We start from the raw sequence: 15,986 nt of genomic DNA, 5'->3' as shown, positions 1-15,986 counted from the left end.
GGCCACTGCAGGAGGACCAAAGGGCCACTGCAGGAATTAAGACGTGACCATTTCTCAGTCATCCCCCACCTCCCCCAAACACACACACACACACACACACACACACACACACACACATGCTTACCATGACAAATAGCCTGTGACGTGCCTCTGTGAACATGGCACGGAAGGGTCCACTCCCTTTCCCCAGGGCTGATCCGGCTGTGGAGCATCTCCCGGCTCGGTCTGAATTCCACTTCACCTTTCCAGCAGCAGTCAGGAAGAATCTCCAGCAAGCCGACTGAGGCCGTTCGCCGTCGCCAGGTAGCGGCGGCACGTTTCTGCGGCCTAATCCGATCTCCAGGCTCAACGTTTCACATGAGTCACTGTTTTAATGCGCAAAACATTACATTAGCATGTCACAGAGGCTTCATCGGGGATGTTTTATATTAAAACTGCACAACATAATGAAAATTTATCTTCGCAAATGGCAAAAGACCATTACTGCAATAAATGTTTCCACGCACTGTGCATTCATGCTCTGCACGTCAACATATTTGGTCAATCAGATGAACTCCCCTGCCCTAGATTATGTTGACAACAGATTGTATTTCACCTCATTAATTCAGCATTGCATCATAGAGGCAACAGGCCAGAAGAAAAATGACTCAGAATCGCAAAGTCAACAAACCCCATGCTTCAGAAACGCTGCTGGTGGGAATTGGAGATCATTATCTAAATACAGACAGAATTAAAAAAAAGAGTTTATAAGGGATCTAAAAAGAGAAGCGCTGGTAAATGCGATTGCAATGTTCAACAATTGTATTGTATCTTTAACTAGATTCTCAATTTTTATCTCTAAATAGAGCATTCAGATTGATCCAGGCTGTAAAGATATCACTGATGGAACGACGGTGTCCCTGAGAGTGTGAAGAACCCAGCGCTGAGGCGATTCTCCCTGGAGGGGACATCCAGAGACGAAAGTCAGTGGCCTACATTATTGCACTGCTTTGACCCAAAAGGAAGGTAAACTGGGAAAATCCAGGACTAGGGGATAAAAAACAGGTTGCACTGCAGTAAACATTGTCAGATTGAACATTTATCAGCTGATTGATGGTCTGAGGCTCACAGAAGCCGGTGCTGTGATAGTGTCTACCAGACAGAAGCAGTTTGTTCACCTCCATTCGGTTTGTCAACCCTGAACAACTGCCGGTGTTTTCCTACCGGGGGGGACGGAGGTGAACAGTTGACGGAGGTCTGCGCGCTGAGTGGAAAACGTGACAGATGCTTCTGGATGTGAGTCTGACATGTTCGGGGGCTTTGAGTTATTCTAAAGAGGTCTTCTGGGTTTGGGAGCGAGCGGGAGAAGCGGAGGAGAGGAATCCATATCGACGCAATAAACTTGCACCACGCTTGTTTGTTCAGATGGCTTTCCTTGTGGCGAGGGGAGAGATCAAATGGGCACATCAATTATAAATCGTCCATAAATGTTACTGATGTGGGTCTCGCTCGCCGGATTGTAGAATAACTCAAGTCAATGGGTCCGCCGGGTCTCTGGACAAACACGACTGCGATGGTGGACAGCAGAGTCTGAACGCTCCTCCAGCCGGACGGCTTCACGGAGCTGATTCTGACGTAAAGGATCCAACAATCGATACCAGACACAGTCTCACAACCCAGAGGCTCGGCTTTCATGGAACCATGCAGACGGTTGATTTATCAATACAGAGACCACTTACCCAGAAACCTCAGAAACACTAAAAACGGTGTAGTTCTAATGTAGGGCCACTAGTAGGTGCTGCTGTTTGTTTTTTAAATGAATCTGTACAGAGAAAACAATAGACTAATTATTAACAATACATGGATGGCGAAGTCGAATTGGTGCTACAGGTGACTCTCAAATGTAAAACTACAAAAGTCCAGATGAATCTGCAGGAAGTATTGACACTGTGCCTGTGTTAGAAATGAGCTGCAGCACAGTTTCAGAAAAGTTTTTTCCTCCATTTTCACCGAGACAGGGTCAGACTGTCTTCAAAAAGTTACATTTTCCCTTTAGATTTTAGCTGTGTTTGGCTGTTTCAACCATTTTTAACCGATCCAGTGGGATTTGCTGTGTTACCTATTAGCTCTAATTGTTTTCATCTGTTTTAGCAGTTTTTAGCTATTTGGCATTTTTAACTTTGCTTCCAATTTCTCACAACATATTAAACAAATTGAAAAATCAGCTCTGAAAGTTTGATTTTGTTCACATTGAATGACATTTTTCATGTTTGAGTTAACACCTGCGAAACTTTAAAAAAATAAAACACAGATGTATTTCCTTAATTATGTGAAGACTCTCTGGAGTTCCGTCAGAGGAGCTAAAGAGATGCTGGAAGCCAGAAGTAGCAGCTTTTATTTCATCTGCTGTCACTCTCAGAGGGTTTTCCCTGCAAACGTCAAGTTGTTCCTCAACACACTCTCACCTGCGCGGCCCACACACTCACTCACTCTTCATCCCGCAGTTGTATTAAACACACACACACATTTTGGATATGATTTCAGCTCACATATCTCATTTTTGCCGTTCAGAGAATAACATCACACACCGGAGACCTCTAAGATCTTTCCCTCTGCGTCTGAGCGGCAGGCGGCGAGGGGGGGGGGGAGCAGAGTCAACACTGATGGCTCGCACATGTGGCAGCGCGGAGGCCGTATTTCAAACGGCGAGGAGGAGGTCTACCGGGCCCAGAGACACAGGGATGACTGAGTGTGTAAATACGCTCAAGGTGTTGATGTAGTGCCGAGCGAGTACGCACAGCCATGCGGAGATCCTCCGCAGCAACACGACATTGAGACCACATGTGCAGTTGTGTCCTCAAGCTTTGTTTTGGTGCTCGATCATCCTGCGCGTCGATAAAAGAGTTCAACGCGAACCTTTCGGCACGGGCTCCCACAAAAACGACAGCGGATTTGTTGTTTTTATCTCGCAGCATTGCGATGTTTGACTTTTCAGGCAGGAACAATTCGTCATTAAAATCTGTATATTTAGGGAAGATTTAAAGGACTTTCAAGGGCAGTTTCGAGCCAGGACAGTATTTCCTTTTCCTCTCTTCAACAAGGTTACTGCTGCGTCATCTGTAAATATTAACATTTTCATCCAGAGCACAAAATCTTTTCTTACCACACCGCTGACTGTGTCTGCAGTGGAACTGAGTGTTACAAGTTCACCGAAACAGAAGTTTTTGTTGAGCAATGTTAGCACGTTAGCGTGCCAATTTACAGTAATTAACACAAAGCAATGTATGAAATAGTCTTGAAGATGAGTCACTGTGATGGAAATACCACAGAATTGATGATCGGATGAGTTCAAGGCATGTCATGATAGAATTTAAGCAATGCTGATTTTATCCATTAGGTGGCAGCTGTGAGTTTACATCATTTCAGGATCTTTGAGTTTTTGCCTGAGCCTGTTTGGGTGATGGTGTGTATGAACGTATTTGAGTATGTGAAACTCAAACCTCTGAAGTCTCGAACTCTACATCAAGTCGAATCGTTAGCCATGTTAACAGTTTTCTTTAAACGTAAATTTCTGCAGCACGTCTGTTGACTGTTGTCTTCTGTTCATGCAACAATGTGAGTTTTCTTCCCCCATTTGTTTTTGGGGGAACATTAATGCAGAATATAAAACGATGCCGTAATAAAATCATTAAAACCTCACAAAATGACACCGCCATGTGGTACAAAGTGGTATTGCAACACACTGTGTGAGCTAGTTTAGTTGTGAGCAGAGACAATTCCAGAATTAAACATGCCGTAAGAAGAAACACACGAGCAGCTTTCTCAAAACCTCTATGATGTTAATTTTGGAAAACAGGGTTCTAAGTTTTGTCCATCGTCGTTAGAAATGTTCCCGTTCAATAAGTGACCCTCTGGTTGTACCGCCAGCACGTTAAAATAATATGACCTCAATTCAAAAAGTCAAATAATTCACACAAGAAACAGTTAAAGTAGTCATTTTCATATATTTGTATATATTCATATATTACACATTTAATACAGGCACAATGAGAAATCATAAAATAGAGACAAAAAGTGGCTGGAATATTGGTAAAAATGTATGAGAATCATTTACACAATGTTGCTCTTTTTAAACTCTGTTTAATATCACAAATAAAGAAAGAAAGAAAGCGGGGAAGGTGACCGTAAGGAGCCTTTTAAATTCATCAACAGTTTATTTCATCTTCGTTTTTTTTTTTAAGGGGACAGCAAGAACCAGCTTGCTAAAAAACTGAAAACTGCTTTCGGTCTATTTGTGCTTATTTGTTAAAATGGATTTGCTTTGTTTGATCAAAACGTAATAAATTGTGATTTCTCACTGCAAATGTTTTGTGCTACAATTGTAGGATTTTTATGTAAACTCATTTCAAGTGCCATCAAATATTTGGCTTAAAAAAAAAAAAAAAATAAAAAATCAGAATCCGGTACAAAATTTTAACTTCTACAGACAAAACTCAACATGGATGTTTGTGTTCTCCGTTAAAAGATTACAGTCCTAAATCAACATTAACGGCTTGAACCAGGTAGCAAAAGAGTCATGTAAGATATTTTTTTTTAAAAAAAGGACGATTACATTTAATCACCTTGGGCAGATATGGCGTTAGACATGACAAAAAAAAACATCCGTTTATGACAGTTTCCATAAAAAGACACATTTAAGCGTCACTGTGAGTCTGAATCACTTGTAAACCTCTTAAAAACAATAACAGGCCACGTCTGAGGACACGGTAGAAAATAAAAACAAACAAGTGATGTGACAAGTCTGAGAGGAAGTCCCGCCTTAAAATGTTTCAGCAAGTTTCAAGTCACAGCTTTGGAGCAAAAAAACCCACAGTGACGGAAAAGAGAGAGGTTTCTCCCAGCATGCACTGGGGGCCGGAGGCAGCAATGTCTGACGGGACGGTGGCAGCGCTGCGTCACGACACGGAGCCACGGTCAGCAGCACCGGATTACTCGGTGCTGGGCGGTCGTGTCAATAAGGCATTTCAGTCGCTGGTTCGGCCTCGTCGTGGCGCTACGGTTTGATATCACGATATGACACGGTGGCGGCGGCGGCGATCTGCTGATCGAACTCGGCCGCAGAAGGCGAAAAAGACTTGTTTCTCTATGGAAGACGATTTGAAAATGAGATGTTTTCCCTTCAGCATCCAAAAATAATAATAATAATAATAATAATAATTATAATGATAAAAACACAACTGGCACTTCGCTGCTGCTGTTCTCATTTACTGTGCTTCATTATTCATAAAAAAGTAGAGAAAAGTCAGATTCAGGCACATTTCCTCTATCAATAGTGATTAAAAGGGAAAAAAAAGGCTCTATTTTTTTTAAAGGCAGCAAGTTAAATTTGAGGTCGTCTCCCTTCATCTTTTCTGAAACATCTAACGTGACTAATAGTTTTTTTTTCTTTTTACAGTCATATTTGCTGAGCAAGTTTTGATGAAGACTGAAAATGACACGAGTTAAATATGGAAGCAGAAGGCATGCCATGACTAGAAAAACCGACTTTACAAGGATGTTTTTTTTTCCTCAATTATTAAAAAAAAGAGACCACACCGTCACAGACCCTCCAACGGGGTGATTGTTCCAAAAACTCCATGCAACTTTTTTTACCACAGAGAAATGTAGCTTAAATCTGAGGAGGGAAGAAAAAAATTCCCAAATGTGGATGAAGCGTTTATTTTTGTTTCCTGTTGTTGAACAGTAAAAAGAGGCACTGAGGTCAGATTTTTTTTTTTTTTGCATTTCTTTTGAAAGCACTTCAATGTTGTTTTTTTTTAAAAAGATCAAGCTTGTGCCACGAGTGTGTGAGTGCTGCTTCAGACAGATTCTACCTTCATTGCTTCATTGCACGTGATCAGAACAAGAGGAAATGAGAAAATTCTGTAAAAAAAGAAGAATAAATTGATCTTGAGAGGCGAGTCAGAGCTGGTCGAGCAGATCATTAAGTGTTATTATTTACAGTGGAGAGGTCAGAACAGTTCTTCTCATCTGTGCCAAAATGCTTTTATCCGATATTCCTTTTAGGCTCTTGGAGAATGAATAAAACAGGAAAAAGAGCATCTGAAAGATTGTTAGTGCACTTTTTTTTTCTTTTTTTTATGATTTCAAATACAATATAGATTTTTTGCTAGTTTCTGACTATACAAAAATGAATTGATCAGAAAGCATCATTAGACTTCATATCTACACATTTTTCCTGAAAGCTCATCTTAGTTTTCTTTTATTAAACAGTGTTCAATACTCAGTGCTGTTTTATTGTAGTGAGATTCTCGCCGTTCTCGGTGGGTGGGTGGGTGGTGGTTGGGGGGGATCCGGCGGCTCGGACCGCCGCGCACCGTTTCCGAAGGCTGAGTCCAGCGAGAGCTTTCTTTTGTTTTTTGAGAAGCAGAGCGGCGCGTCGCCTCAGCAATCGGCCATGTAACGTCCTGCGAACGCAGAGGAGAGAAGCCTTAGCGTGGGATACGCCGGTGTGGCGGCGTATGTGGCGGCGGCGGCGTACCTGTGGCGAATCTCTTCTTGTTGAGGGACAGTCGGTATCCGGACCCCTGCAGCTCCATGTCCACCCCCGACAGGGTGCTGCCTTCATTGATGAACTGCACGGCCAGCGTGGAGGGGTTGGACGGACCGCTGGACAGCTCGAACTTGGCCCTCAGGGACCCGGCGCCTGGAATCAAACACAAATAAGTTACCCTGTGATCTACGTTTCCCGCTGTCGGATCTCCAGCGAGAGTCCGTACCGTCGTTTTCTGATTTTTCCGAGATGTCGTTCAGCCGCCACAGACACTTACTCTGCTCAGAGTTCCTGATAAAACAGAATAAAAAAAACTTTTTTAAATAAAAAGAAAAGAAAAAGAGCCTTCCGTCACCGTGTCGTCCCGCTCGTCCCACCATATGGAGCTGGGCAGGGACTGCATGCCGGTGACTCCTCCGTCCACCGGCACCAGGATCTGGACGTTGGTGAGCGCGCCGGGCGAGTCCATGGACTCGGGGTTGTAGCGGTAGTCCACCCGCAGGTCCGTCGTGCTGGGCGTGCATTTCCAGTAGACGGCCAGGTTGAGCGGAGTGGAGTGGATCCCGTCCGACAGCACCTGAACGCAGCGAGAGACCAGACGCATTCCTCCTGAATCTCACTCACTTTTAAATCAGGTCAAGAGAAACTATCTCACAGATCAAACAGGCCAAAATATAAAAACAGCAGGACAGTTTTGTTTAGTTTTAAACTCCTGCATCCAAAGTATCCTAATTGACTCCCTACTGTCAATATTATCTCTTTTTTTTTTCCCTCTCTTAACCTCATGTTCACACTCACTTTGGCCTCTTTCTCTCAGACCCGTCTGAGCACTTTGGAAAATATATTTTTTGGAGCGCCTTCTTCAAATACACTTATTTGATCTGGACGGGGGTTCTGGGCCCGACACGAGCCGACCGACCTGGTATTTCAGGATGTCCACGTTGTAGTAGGAGGCCGTCGGGTTCTGGTCCGAGGCCTTTCTGAGGTAGGACGTCAGTGCTTGCATGTTGAACCAGAAGTTCTTGGAATCTGAGTCACTTTGGGAGGGATCGCTGGATGAACAACAAACGGACAAACACGATATGTTTACACACACAAACAGAAATTCTTCACTCCTCTTGGGTATGTGTGTGTGTGAGAAACTCCCATAAGTTAGAAAAAAAATGACCATCCAGATACTAAACCATCAATCCCATTGGATTTGATGAGTCCAGCTTTGCGGGAATTTGGATAACTCAGAAGAATCTGAGCAAGAAGGATGTAAAAAAAAAAAAAAATCTGTCATTTTTTATTAGTTTTTGGAAAGTGTGTGGAAAATCAAGTCAATATCTTCAGCGCTTGTGTGAAAAGTTCGCTTCATGTGTGGTAAAACATCCGTCTGATTGAGACTAAAGAGCAGTGAGACAGACGCCGCGCTGCTAAACCTGTAAAGCGTTGAATGAAGCCGAGTTTTTTTCGTCCTGTGCGATTTTATGTCGTCTGTCAGGAGAGGCACGGACTGTTGAGAAGCTGGCCGTTAAGACGTCTGGTGGAAAATACTTCCCTGACAGCTTAATGATACGTTTATGTCAGATTACTAATTGAATTTCCTCGCGCTGACGCAAACTACATTTCCTCGATTCTCACTTTGCGGCACGTCGTCCAGATTTCCGTTTAACCGCGATCCTGACGACTCCTGAACTCATTCGCTCACTCGGGATCGCGGAGCAGCTTTCCGGTGTTTTTGCTCACCTGTACAGGAGCTGCTGGTTGGGGAGGATCTGCTCCAGCCTGCTGGTGTTCTTCAGTTTAAACGTGAGGACGGCCGGGGAGGGGTTCGTGGTGAACACCTTGATGATGCCCATGGGGAACGACAGCGTCATGTCGCCCGTGATCTTCACAATGCACCTGCAGGACAGGGTTGGTTAAATTTTATCAACAGTGAAGCTGCAGAAGATCAATTTAATAGTGATGAAGTGACAGGAATAATCACTGAAAGCAACTGCATCCTGTTCACAAGTCTCTCTTCTCTTTTAAATGATGCTTTTTCTCATTCAAAATGGTCACACAAGTGAAATCAGTATTTCATTGCCATATGATGTATCCACACTGACAGTAATCACAATAATAATACCTAATTTTGTACTTGTGCTCAACCTGTATGTGTGTATCACTCTCAACACCACAGAAATAAGTAAATTACTTTTGCACTTGTCAACTTTTTTCCTTTTCCTTCCTAATTTTTTTTCTGTGTTTAATATCTGTACTTCTACTTAAATGAAGAATGTGAGTACGTCAGTCATATATAATAAGAAGAATCTTGGTTAAATTCTCTAAAATGACATTTAAGGTCATTACTTTTGTCAGCCACACATAAAAAAAACCAAATGATTAAGGTAAATAAAACAAGAAGATCAAATTTTAAGAGAAAATTTTAAAGGACTGGTATTTAAAAGTAATAAAATGCAAAGAGAGGAGTGTTTTTTCTGAGGGGAATGTGTTGAAAAGTTAATGACGACATCCTACAGATGAATAACGGTTGGCAGACCTGTGCTCCTATCTGCACGCTGCCAGGGTACGAGGCATAATTCAACCTGTGCTCTTTTAGAGAAAATAACTGTGGTTCGCCTGAAAATAAGCATTATTTACAGGATTTGCTACGGTGTTGCTGTAAATCTCACAGCAAATTCGCCTACATTTCTACAGGTGTGTGGTGTTTTGCAGAGAAGCGTCCTGCAAACACTTTATTCGCGTTCACATTTCATTTCTATACTGCAAACCAGACATATTCAGACTGTTTTAGAACATCAACTTTGATTTTGATACTTTGACTCAATATAACAGTGTCAAAAGAAATTATTTAATTTACATCTAAAAGTAAGAGAAGCAAGAATGAGGCAATGTTTCCAGATTACATTAAAAAACAAGAGTCAAATTTGACTTCAGCTTTTATAAAAGTCAAGTACGTAATCTCTGACAGACAGATAGATGGAGATATATACTGTATCGTGCACACACACACTCACTTTTTTCCAATCTATGTTATAGTCTTCTGGTTTAGTCTTTCATATTTCCCATATGTGCTTATTCCATCTTTAGTTTGCAATATAAATGTATGCTGCCCCCCACCCCCTTAGAAAAGAAAGCAAAAGCTGCTGTGGATTCAGCTGGGGGTGACGGGCGTCTTCCTTCAGATGCGGCGGTATTACGGCTCACGGTGGGTCCAGATCTCGCACCGCCTCCGCTGCATTGCTCATGAAATGTTCCATTTGCTAATCCCTGCGAAAACAAGCCTCCTGCACAGCAGCAATTTAACGGCAGTTAACCAATAAAAGGCTGTGTGTTTTCACTGCCCCAGACTATAATCTGCCCCGTGTAGGTTATCCGCTATGAAAGAATGGTGTCAGACTAACGCAAAACATTCCGCGCATGCAGAGCGAGCGGGAGATAACGCAGTGAAACGCGCCTCCAGAACGCCTGCGCCGTAAACGCCTCTTTTACTGTATTGAACTTGAACTTCATGTGCGCAGTAAAAGCACGTGTGTGTGTGTGTGTGTGTGTGCATGTCGGGGGTCATGTGAGACTCACTTAGTGGGATCGGCTCCTTTGAAGTAGGCATTAACCGATTCCGTGAAGGCCACGGCGATGGGCAAAGCATCTTGGGATGCCAGGGTCACAGGGCTGGGACCGCGAGACGTCCCTGAGAAGGAGAGGGGAGCCGAGTCAGAGTGGGGGGGGGGGGGGGGGGGGGGGGGGGGGGGGGGGGGGCTTGTTGACTCAGCTGCAGGTCCGAGCCTCAGGAGCAGTCCAAAAACCACAGCGCAAGTGGGAAAGACTGATCGTGCAACGACGCATAATACAAACACGGCATTTCACGAGGTTAGTTTTTCATTCTTAATGTTACAAATCGGCATATTCTGTTACTCCTTTTAATTAGCTAATAAAAAACACTTTTTTGGGGGGGTGCAGCAGCTGCTCCAGTGAAAAATTTACTGCAAGCAGGGTTTTACATAACAGGTTAAAAACAGTATTCATTTCATTGTTTTAATGATTCAACAAACAGACCTTTGTAGTGTTAGGAACTGATGCTGGTAGAAAATTCACACAAAGTAAGGAAAGTTGCATTTTAGTAGGTATTTCTGTGTTGTAACAAAGCTTCATGCCAAGTTCTACAAAATTATAAAGGCTGACTTTTTTTGACTGAAATCTGACTGAATGATTGAAATCTGAAGCCTTAATGTGGGCGAACGACACACAGCCGCACACTTCTTACTCTCTTGACGAATCGTTTGCGACCCTCAACATCTCCCAGAGCGGAGATACTTGGTTTGGGACTGGTGTCGGAATATCATCCGGTTTGACACCGGGCCGTCGGCACAAGGGGGAGAATCTCCAACGCTCAAAACGTGACTTAAAAGCAACGGCGGAGAAAAGCTGCTTTTCATTACAAATATGGAAGCATTTTAAAAGAAATTAATTCATCCTTCCAATGGTGTAAGAGTTATTGGCAAGAAGCATCCTCACCACAAAGAAATGATCCACAAAACACACGTTTCCTTACCATTTGTGCGCAGTTTATGTGGGGGGGGAACAAGCTGAAAAAGATTAAAGTTAAGAGCACAGAAAATTGCAAACCACTGCAAAGCACGGATCCTAGTCGTTTATCGGTCCGGCCCCGCTGGGCGGACGGGTGTTAGTTGGAGCTAAACGCAGCGGAAGCCTCACCCGTACCTGCAGGTGTCTCACACCGCTTCTCAAAGGTGGGCAGCTTCGCTATAAACACATCGTCCTCTTTATGCCATATTATTGACATGAAGAGAGGGAAAAAAAAAAAGGAGATACAGAAACCCAGAAAGCAAAAATGTGAGGAGAGAGGGCATAAAGCCACTCCCTAAACGATGAAGATGATGAAGACTGGTGACAACACAGAGATAAACACCGAGATGGACTCTGTGAATGAGGGTGGGGTTTTTTTTTTTTTTCTTAAGGGCGATCGAGTTTGGAAAGGTAGACTCACTTTGGCTTAGTAGAAAGAAATGGGAGAGGGAGAGCAGCTCTGGCTCGGGGGAGGAGAGGGAGGGAGTGAAGGTGTGCTCAGCTCCTGCGAGGAGAGGAGTGAAGGAGGGGAGGAGGAGAGAGAACAGCACGGTTTGGAGCAGAAACACAGCCGAGCAACGGTGAGGAGGAGGAAGGAAAAGGAGAATAAGACGAGGATTTGGAAACACTTGGAAGGTGGAGGTGGGGGGGGGTTCCCTACCAACGGTGGGGGTGTTTCCAGCACTGAGCGAGGCATTGGAGGACAGCGAGGAGGAGCTCTCAGCCCTGGCCAGCGGGGCAGTGGGCGGGGGGCTGGCGCTCGACGTTTTAGGTGGGCTGAACGGCCGTCCCTGGGGAGCGAAACTCCAAGTAAGGTTCAATCACAACATCAGAACGCACTTTGAACTAATAAGTATAAGTTGATTACTCACAACTTCATTGATTAGTGTGAGTTTTCCGGTGGGGAGTTTGGGTCTGGAGGAGGGTCGAGGTGGGGGTACCAGGGCACCGGGGGCCAACGGGGTCGTGGGTCGGTTCGGGACTGGCACTAACAACAAAAAAAAAACAACAGATTTTTCCAGTAAATCATGGATAAACTGTATTCAATTTTGTATTCACAAGCAAGTATAAATGTGTGCATGCATGCATCTTGACATCTCATGTAAAAACCACACAAGCAAAAGATCTCCGCAGGAAACGAGCAAAACACAAATCAAGTACACAAAAGAAACACATGGCAAACCAGGCAATGAGTTAGAAAAGCTTCTGTTCCATAAACAAACAAACAAACAAAAAATTTACTTAAAAAAAAATGCAATTTGAAAAACCAAAAACAATTACAATACAAATGGGAACAAAGAGTTAAAATAAAACCAAATCTGAAAACAATCTTCCAAACGGCAGGCATGAGACGCGTCTCCACGGAACACGTGTTACCATTGAACATTTTGCTCGGCGGGGCTGCAGTCGTCGCCCCGTTAGCGATTCCCGAGAAGACGTCAGTGAAACCGAGGTCTTCTCTGCTCGCCGCCGCCGCCTTGCCGTAGGCGTCGGCGGACTCATCGGACAGGAAGCGGCTCGACCTGCCGGAGCCCCTCTGGACGTCCTTCAGCGACGGCCCCGGGCCCTGGCGGCGCGGCGGGGCGAAGTTGTCGCTGAAGGCGATCCACTGGCTCTGCGACCAGGACACCGAGGAGAAGGCGTCCACGCTCTTCGGGGGGCTGGACGCCGGCGGGCTCCGGACGGGGTCCACCGGCTCGCTGGGCTGGGTGATGGGGGCGCTCCGGGCTCTGGCTGGAGCGGGCTTCGGGGCCTGGAAGGGGTTTTCGGGCGAATCCCAGGGAGAGGACGTGGACGAAGAGAAGGAAGAGACGTCTTTGGAGGGCTGGTTTTCTGTCGCCGGGGGAGACGGCGCCGGCGGCTGAGCCGCCGTCTCAGCTGAGGAGGGCAATGTGATTGATAGAGGCGGCAAACAGGGCAGAGAGTCAAAGGGAGACTCATCAGACATTTAGGTAATCTACAGAATTCTAAATTCTAATTCTTTATCATTAAACTGCCAGTTTAAGCTGAATGAGTCACATATTTTTGTTTGGTTACTGTTTTTTTTTTTTTTTTTGACGTAACTTTGAAAGAACTGAAAGAATTTGTCCTCCTGATGCAAAAAAGTGTGAAAATACAGTCATATCCATCATCATGTCCCAAATATAAGTTATATACACTAAATAAAATCAAATAAAACTAAATACACTGAACAAGAAATTAAAATAAAGATAAAAATCATGCCGGGTGAAGGTTGATGACTGTCTCATTCCATTGACTGCTTCACAGACACACTCTTTACCTGGTGCCTCTGGCAGAAAGACGTCTGAGTCAGAGTCAATCGTCAGAAAAGATGGAGACGGAGGGATTGAAAAGAGGACAGAGGCAAGGTCTGATAAAAATAAGTCAACAAATCAAACTTGGGACACGTCAAATCGTTCAAACACAACTTAAGAGATAAGAAACGTCGATGAAAACAAATGAAACAAAAAAAAAAGAAAAGAAAATGAAATATACAAACACAATGTGATAAAAAACAAATCCCATCCCCATAATCCTCATCGTCCAGACCTGTGTAAGCGTCATGCGTACACAAGCAGCTGATAATACTTCCACACTGCGCACAGAGAGATTTAACCAGCTGAAGGCGGGGGACTTAATTCCCATCGGCGTATCCTAATCAGGGCACTTTTTGATGCTCTTTTGACTTTTAAGCCGAGACCTTTGACAGTAACGAGACAATGTTTGACAACATACGTGCCAGCGGGCTTTATGGCCGACCCGCTGACCTCAGCTAGGTGCCAATTAACTGTGGATTATGCTTAACCTAGGCGATGGGTCAGCGCCAACGTCACTCTGTTTAAACGCGGGTGTCGTGCACGTAAAGTAAAGCCACGAGAAACACACTTAATCAATGCTGAAGGTACTTTTGTTTTTTTTAGAAGATTTCAGCATTTAATAAAAAAAAAAAAAACATGAATACTGCAGATATTAAAGGATCTTTACATAGAAAGTACCATAGAGACCTCAGCAATCAGTACGTGCTGAAAAATAACCATAATCGAGCCAGAAGTGGGCTTCAGAATTTACCTGTCGATGATACGGAGGAGGAAGATCCGACTGCCAGAGCCGGGCTGAACGGGTCCAGAGACAGGAGGTCGTTGTTCGTCAGTCTGCGGCACAGTGCGATGGAGAGAAACAACAAACACTGTGAACGCTACGAACACTTTGGCAGAGGGAGAGTTTAGATTGCCGTTTATTGCCGTACTCACTCATAAGACGTTGGCACTCTGCTTTTCGCTAATTCATCGCCTGCAGGGGGAGAAAACACAGTGAATTCAAACCTGCAGCCCTTCCAGAGAACGATGGCAGCCAGAAGACGTCACCAGCAGGAGGAAATATGTCTCAAATTAGAAAAACAACCCAAAAAGAGTTGTTTTTTTGAGTTTTTGGTGTTCGAAGCCATTTGCAAAAATGACGACGCACCATTGAGACGCACCGTCGACCCTGAAAGTTGCAGGAATATATTTGCAGTAAGATTTAGGTTAGAGACCCTTTTTTAATTAAAAAAAAATGTTGGTTATTAACTTAAAACTTTACATCTCACCTAAATACTGCAAAAAAGGGTTAATAATACACAGGACCTTGTGTTTTTAACATGGTGGTAACACTTTACAGCAGGGCCGTGGGATGATTTGTCTGGAGAGACGGAGCCTGTCGTGAAGTGTTACTCACACACAAGCAACCTGAAGCAGCACTTAAAAGCACCAGAGGAGGGAAGATACAACCAGGAGAACCCAAATTTGAAAACCACATTTGAGATTAAATTCCTTAAAAAAAACAGGTTTTTGCTGTGAGGGGACACGCCGTCAGTGATGTTAGCTGCACTCGGCTGGCCGCAGAAGCTGTGTGAAAGGCTCCGGCGGAGGCTGTGGCAGATACTTTAAAGTGGAGGGGAAGGCAGCGACTGGAGTGAAAACATACTCACCAGAGCCCTTAGCCTTAGCCCTTAATGTAGGCACTCCTGTGAACCCTGAGTGTGTGTAGAGTATATACATCTATCAATGAAATTACCTCCGGAAATCTGATCGACACCAAATATAATGACCACTTAAGCTTCATGTAAAGAATGTGAGCGAAAGCAAATTTCCAAAAAAAAAAAAAAAAAAAAAAAGAAAAACCGTTGAGTCCAAACTTTCTTAAATTAATGATCAGTGGTTTGTTTTTCCAAACATGCATGAAAACCTCATGGTCCGTGCTACTCTTTCACAAGCACTCGGGGAGCATACGCAAACTCCCCACACTGTGCCAGTTTGCTGAAAAGGAAAAGATAATATCTGACATGTCCAAACACAAACAGCTAATTAAGCAATTAATCTTATTTGTACCACTGGAAGGGGAGAAAAATCCCTTCAAGTTCACGTTTGCCGAAAAGAAGCGGTGTTATTTACTTTCTCTGGAGATGTGTTGGTCTTGGCCGGGTTTCTGGATTTTCCTTTTTTAAAGACAGCCTCTTTAAAAACAACTGGAGCCAAGAAAAACGCGGTGGAGAAGTCGTACGGTCGAAGGCCCCCCTCCCCTCCTGATCCCCCTCCCCCCCCCCTCTTCACAGCCATCCGGCAACGCACGAGATTCAGAAAGGTCAGAAGAAGAAAATACTCACTGGACTGGTTCCTCCGCATCTGTCCCTGAAAGCAAAAACAGACATTAATTAATGGAAGATGTGCGCGACCCACCGCCGACTTTCTCCTGGCGACTCGCCAGAACCCTGCTTACTTTGTTAACAGAATGCATTAAAAAAAAAACAGACAAGTGTGGAGAAAAGAGGCGTCCACTTGTCCCGACTGGACGCCGAGGGGTCATTTATCCTCTATTGAGATCTGTACAGTTTGTGCACAAA

At 44.2% G+C, this 15,986-nt stretch overlaps 1 protein-coding gene across 8 annotated transcripts in view; it reads right to left on the bottom strand.

Annotated features, from left to right (window-relative positions):
- Positions 1-4,455: 4,455 nt before the first annotated feature.
- fcho2 (FCH and mu domain containing endocytic adaptor 2) overlaps positions 4,456-15,986 on the bottom strand; it is a 40,787-nt gene continuing 29,256 nt past the window's right edge. The window contains exons 15-31 of one of the 8 annotated variants that reach the window (XM_030085425.1): positions 15,750-15,774; positions 15,075-15,119; positions 14,359-14,398; positions 14,177-14,259; positions 13,389-13,478; positions 12,485-12,985; positions 11,980-12,095; positions 11,769-11,898; positions 11,529-11,612; positions 11,243-11,302; positions 10,100-10,211; positions 8,264-8,419; positions 7,452-7,584; positions 6,910-7,109; positions 6,759-6,823; positions 6,521-6,685; positions 4,456-6,446 (exon numbers count right to left, since the gene is read on the bottom strand). In XM_030085425.1, the coding sequence (XP_029941285.1) occupies positions 6,424-6,446; positions 6,521-6,685; positions 6,759-6,823; positions 6,910-7,109; positions 7,452-7,584; positions 8,264-8,419; positions 10,100-10,211; positions 11,243-11,302; positions 11,529-11,612; positions 11,769-11,898; positions 11,980-12,095; positions 12,485-12,985; positions 13,389-13,478; positions 14,177-14,259; positions 14,359-14,398; positions 15,075-15,119; positions 15,750-15,774 (2,028 nt within the window). In that variant the 3' untranslated portion in view covers positions 4,456-6,423. The remainder of the gene's footprint in view (positions 6,447-6,520; positions 6,686-6,758; positions 6,824-6,909; positions 7,110-7,451; positions 7,585-8,263; positions 8,420-10,099; positions 10,212-11,242; positions 11,303-11,528; positions 11,613-11,768; positions 11,899-11,979; positions 12,096-12,484; positions 12,986-13,388; positions 13,479-14,176; positions 14,260-14,358; positions 14,399-15,074; positions 15,120-15,749; positions 15,775-15,986) is intronic. The other 7 variants (XM_030085429.1, XM_030085428.1, XM_030085427.1 and 4 more) reach the window with 7 other exon arrangements.

This window comes from Salarias fasciatus (assembly GCF_902148845.1).
Source record: "Salarias fasciatus chromosome 7 unlocalized genomic scaffold, fSalaFa1.1 super_scaffold_4, whole genome shotgun sequence".
In the NCBI taxonomy this organism is placed as follows: domain Eukaryota; kingdom Metazoa; phylum Chordata; class Actinopteri; order Blenniiformes; family Blenniidae; genus Salarias; species Salarias fasciatus.
The sequence above is the reverse complement of the archived record's forward strand: the minus strand, read 5'-3'. Positions and strand labels throughout refer to the sequence as shown.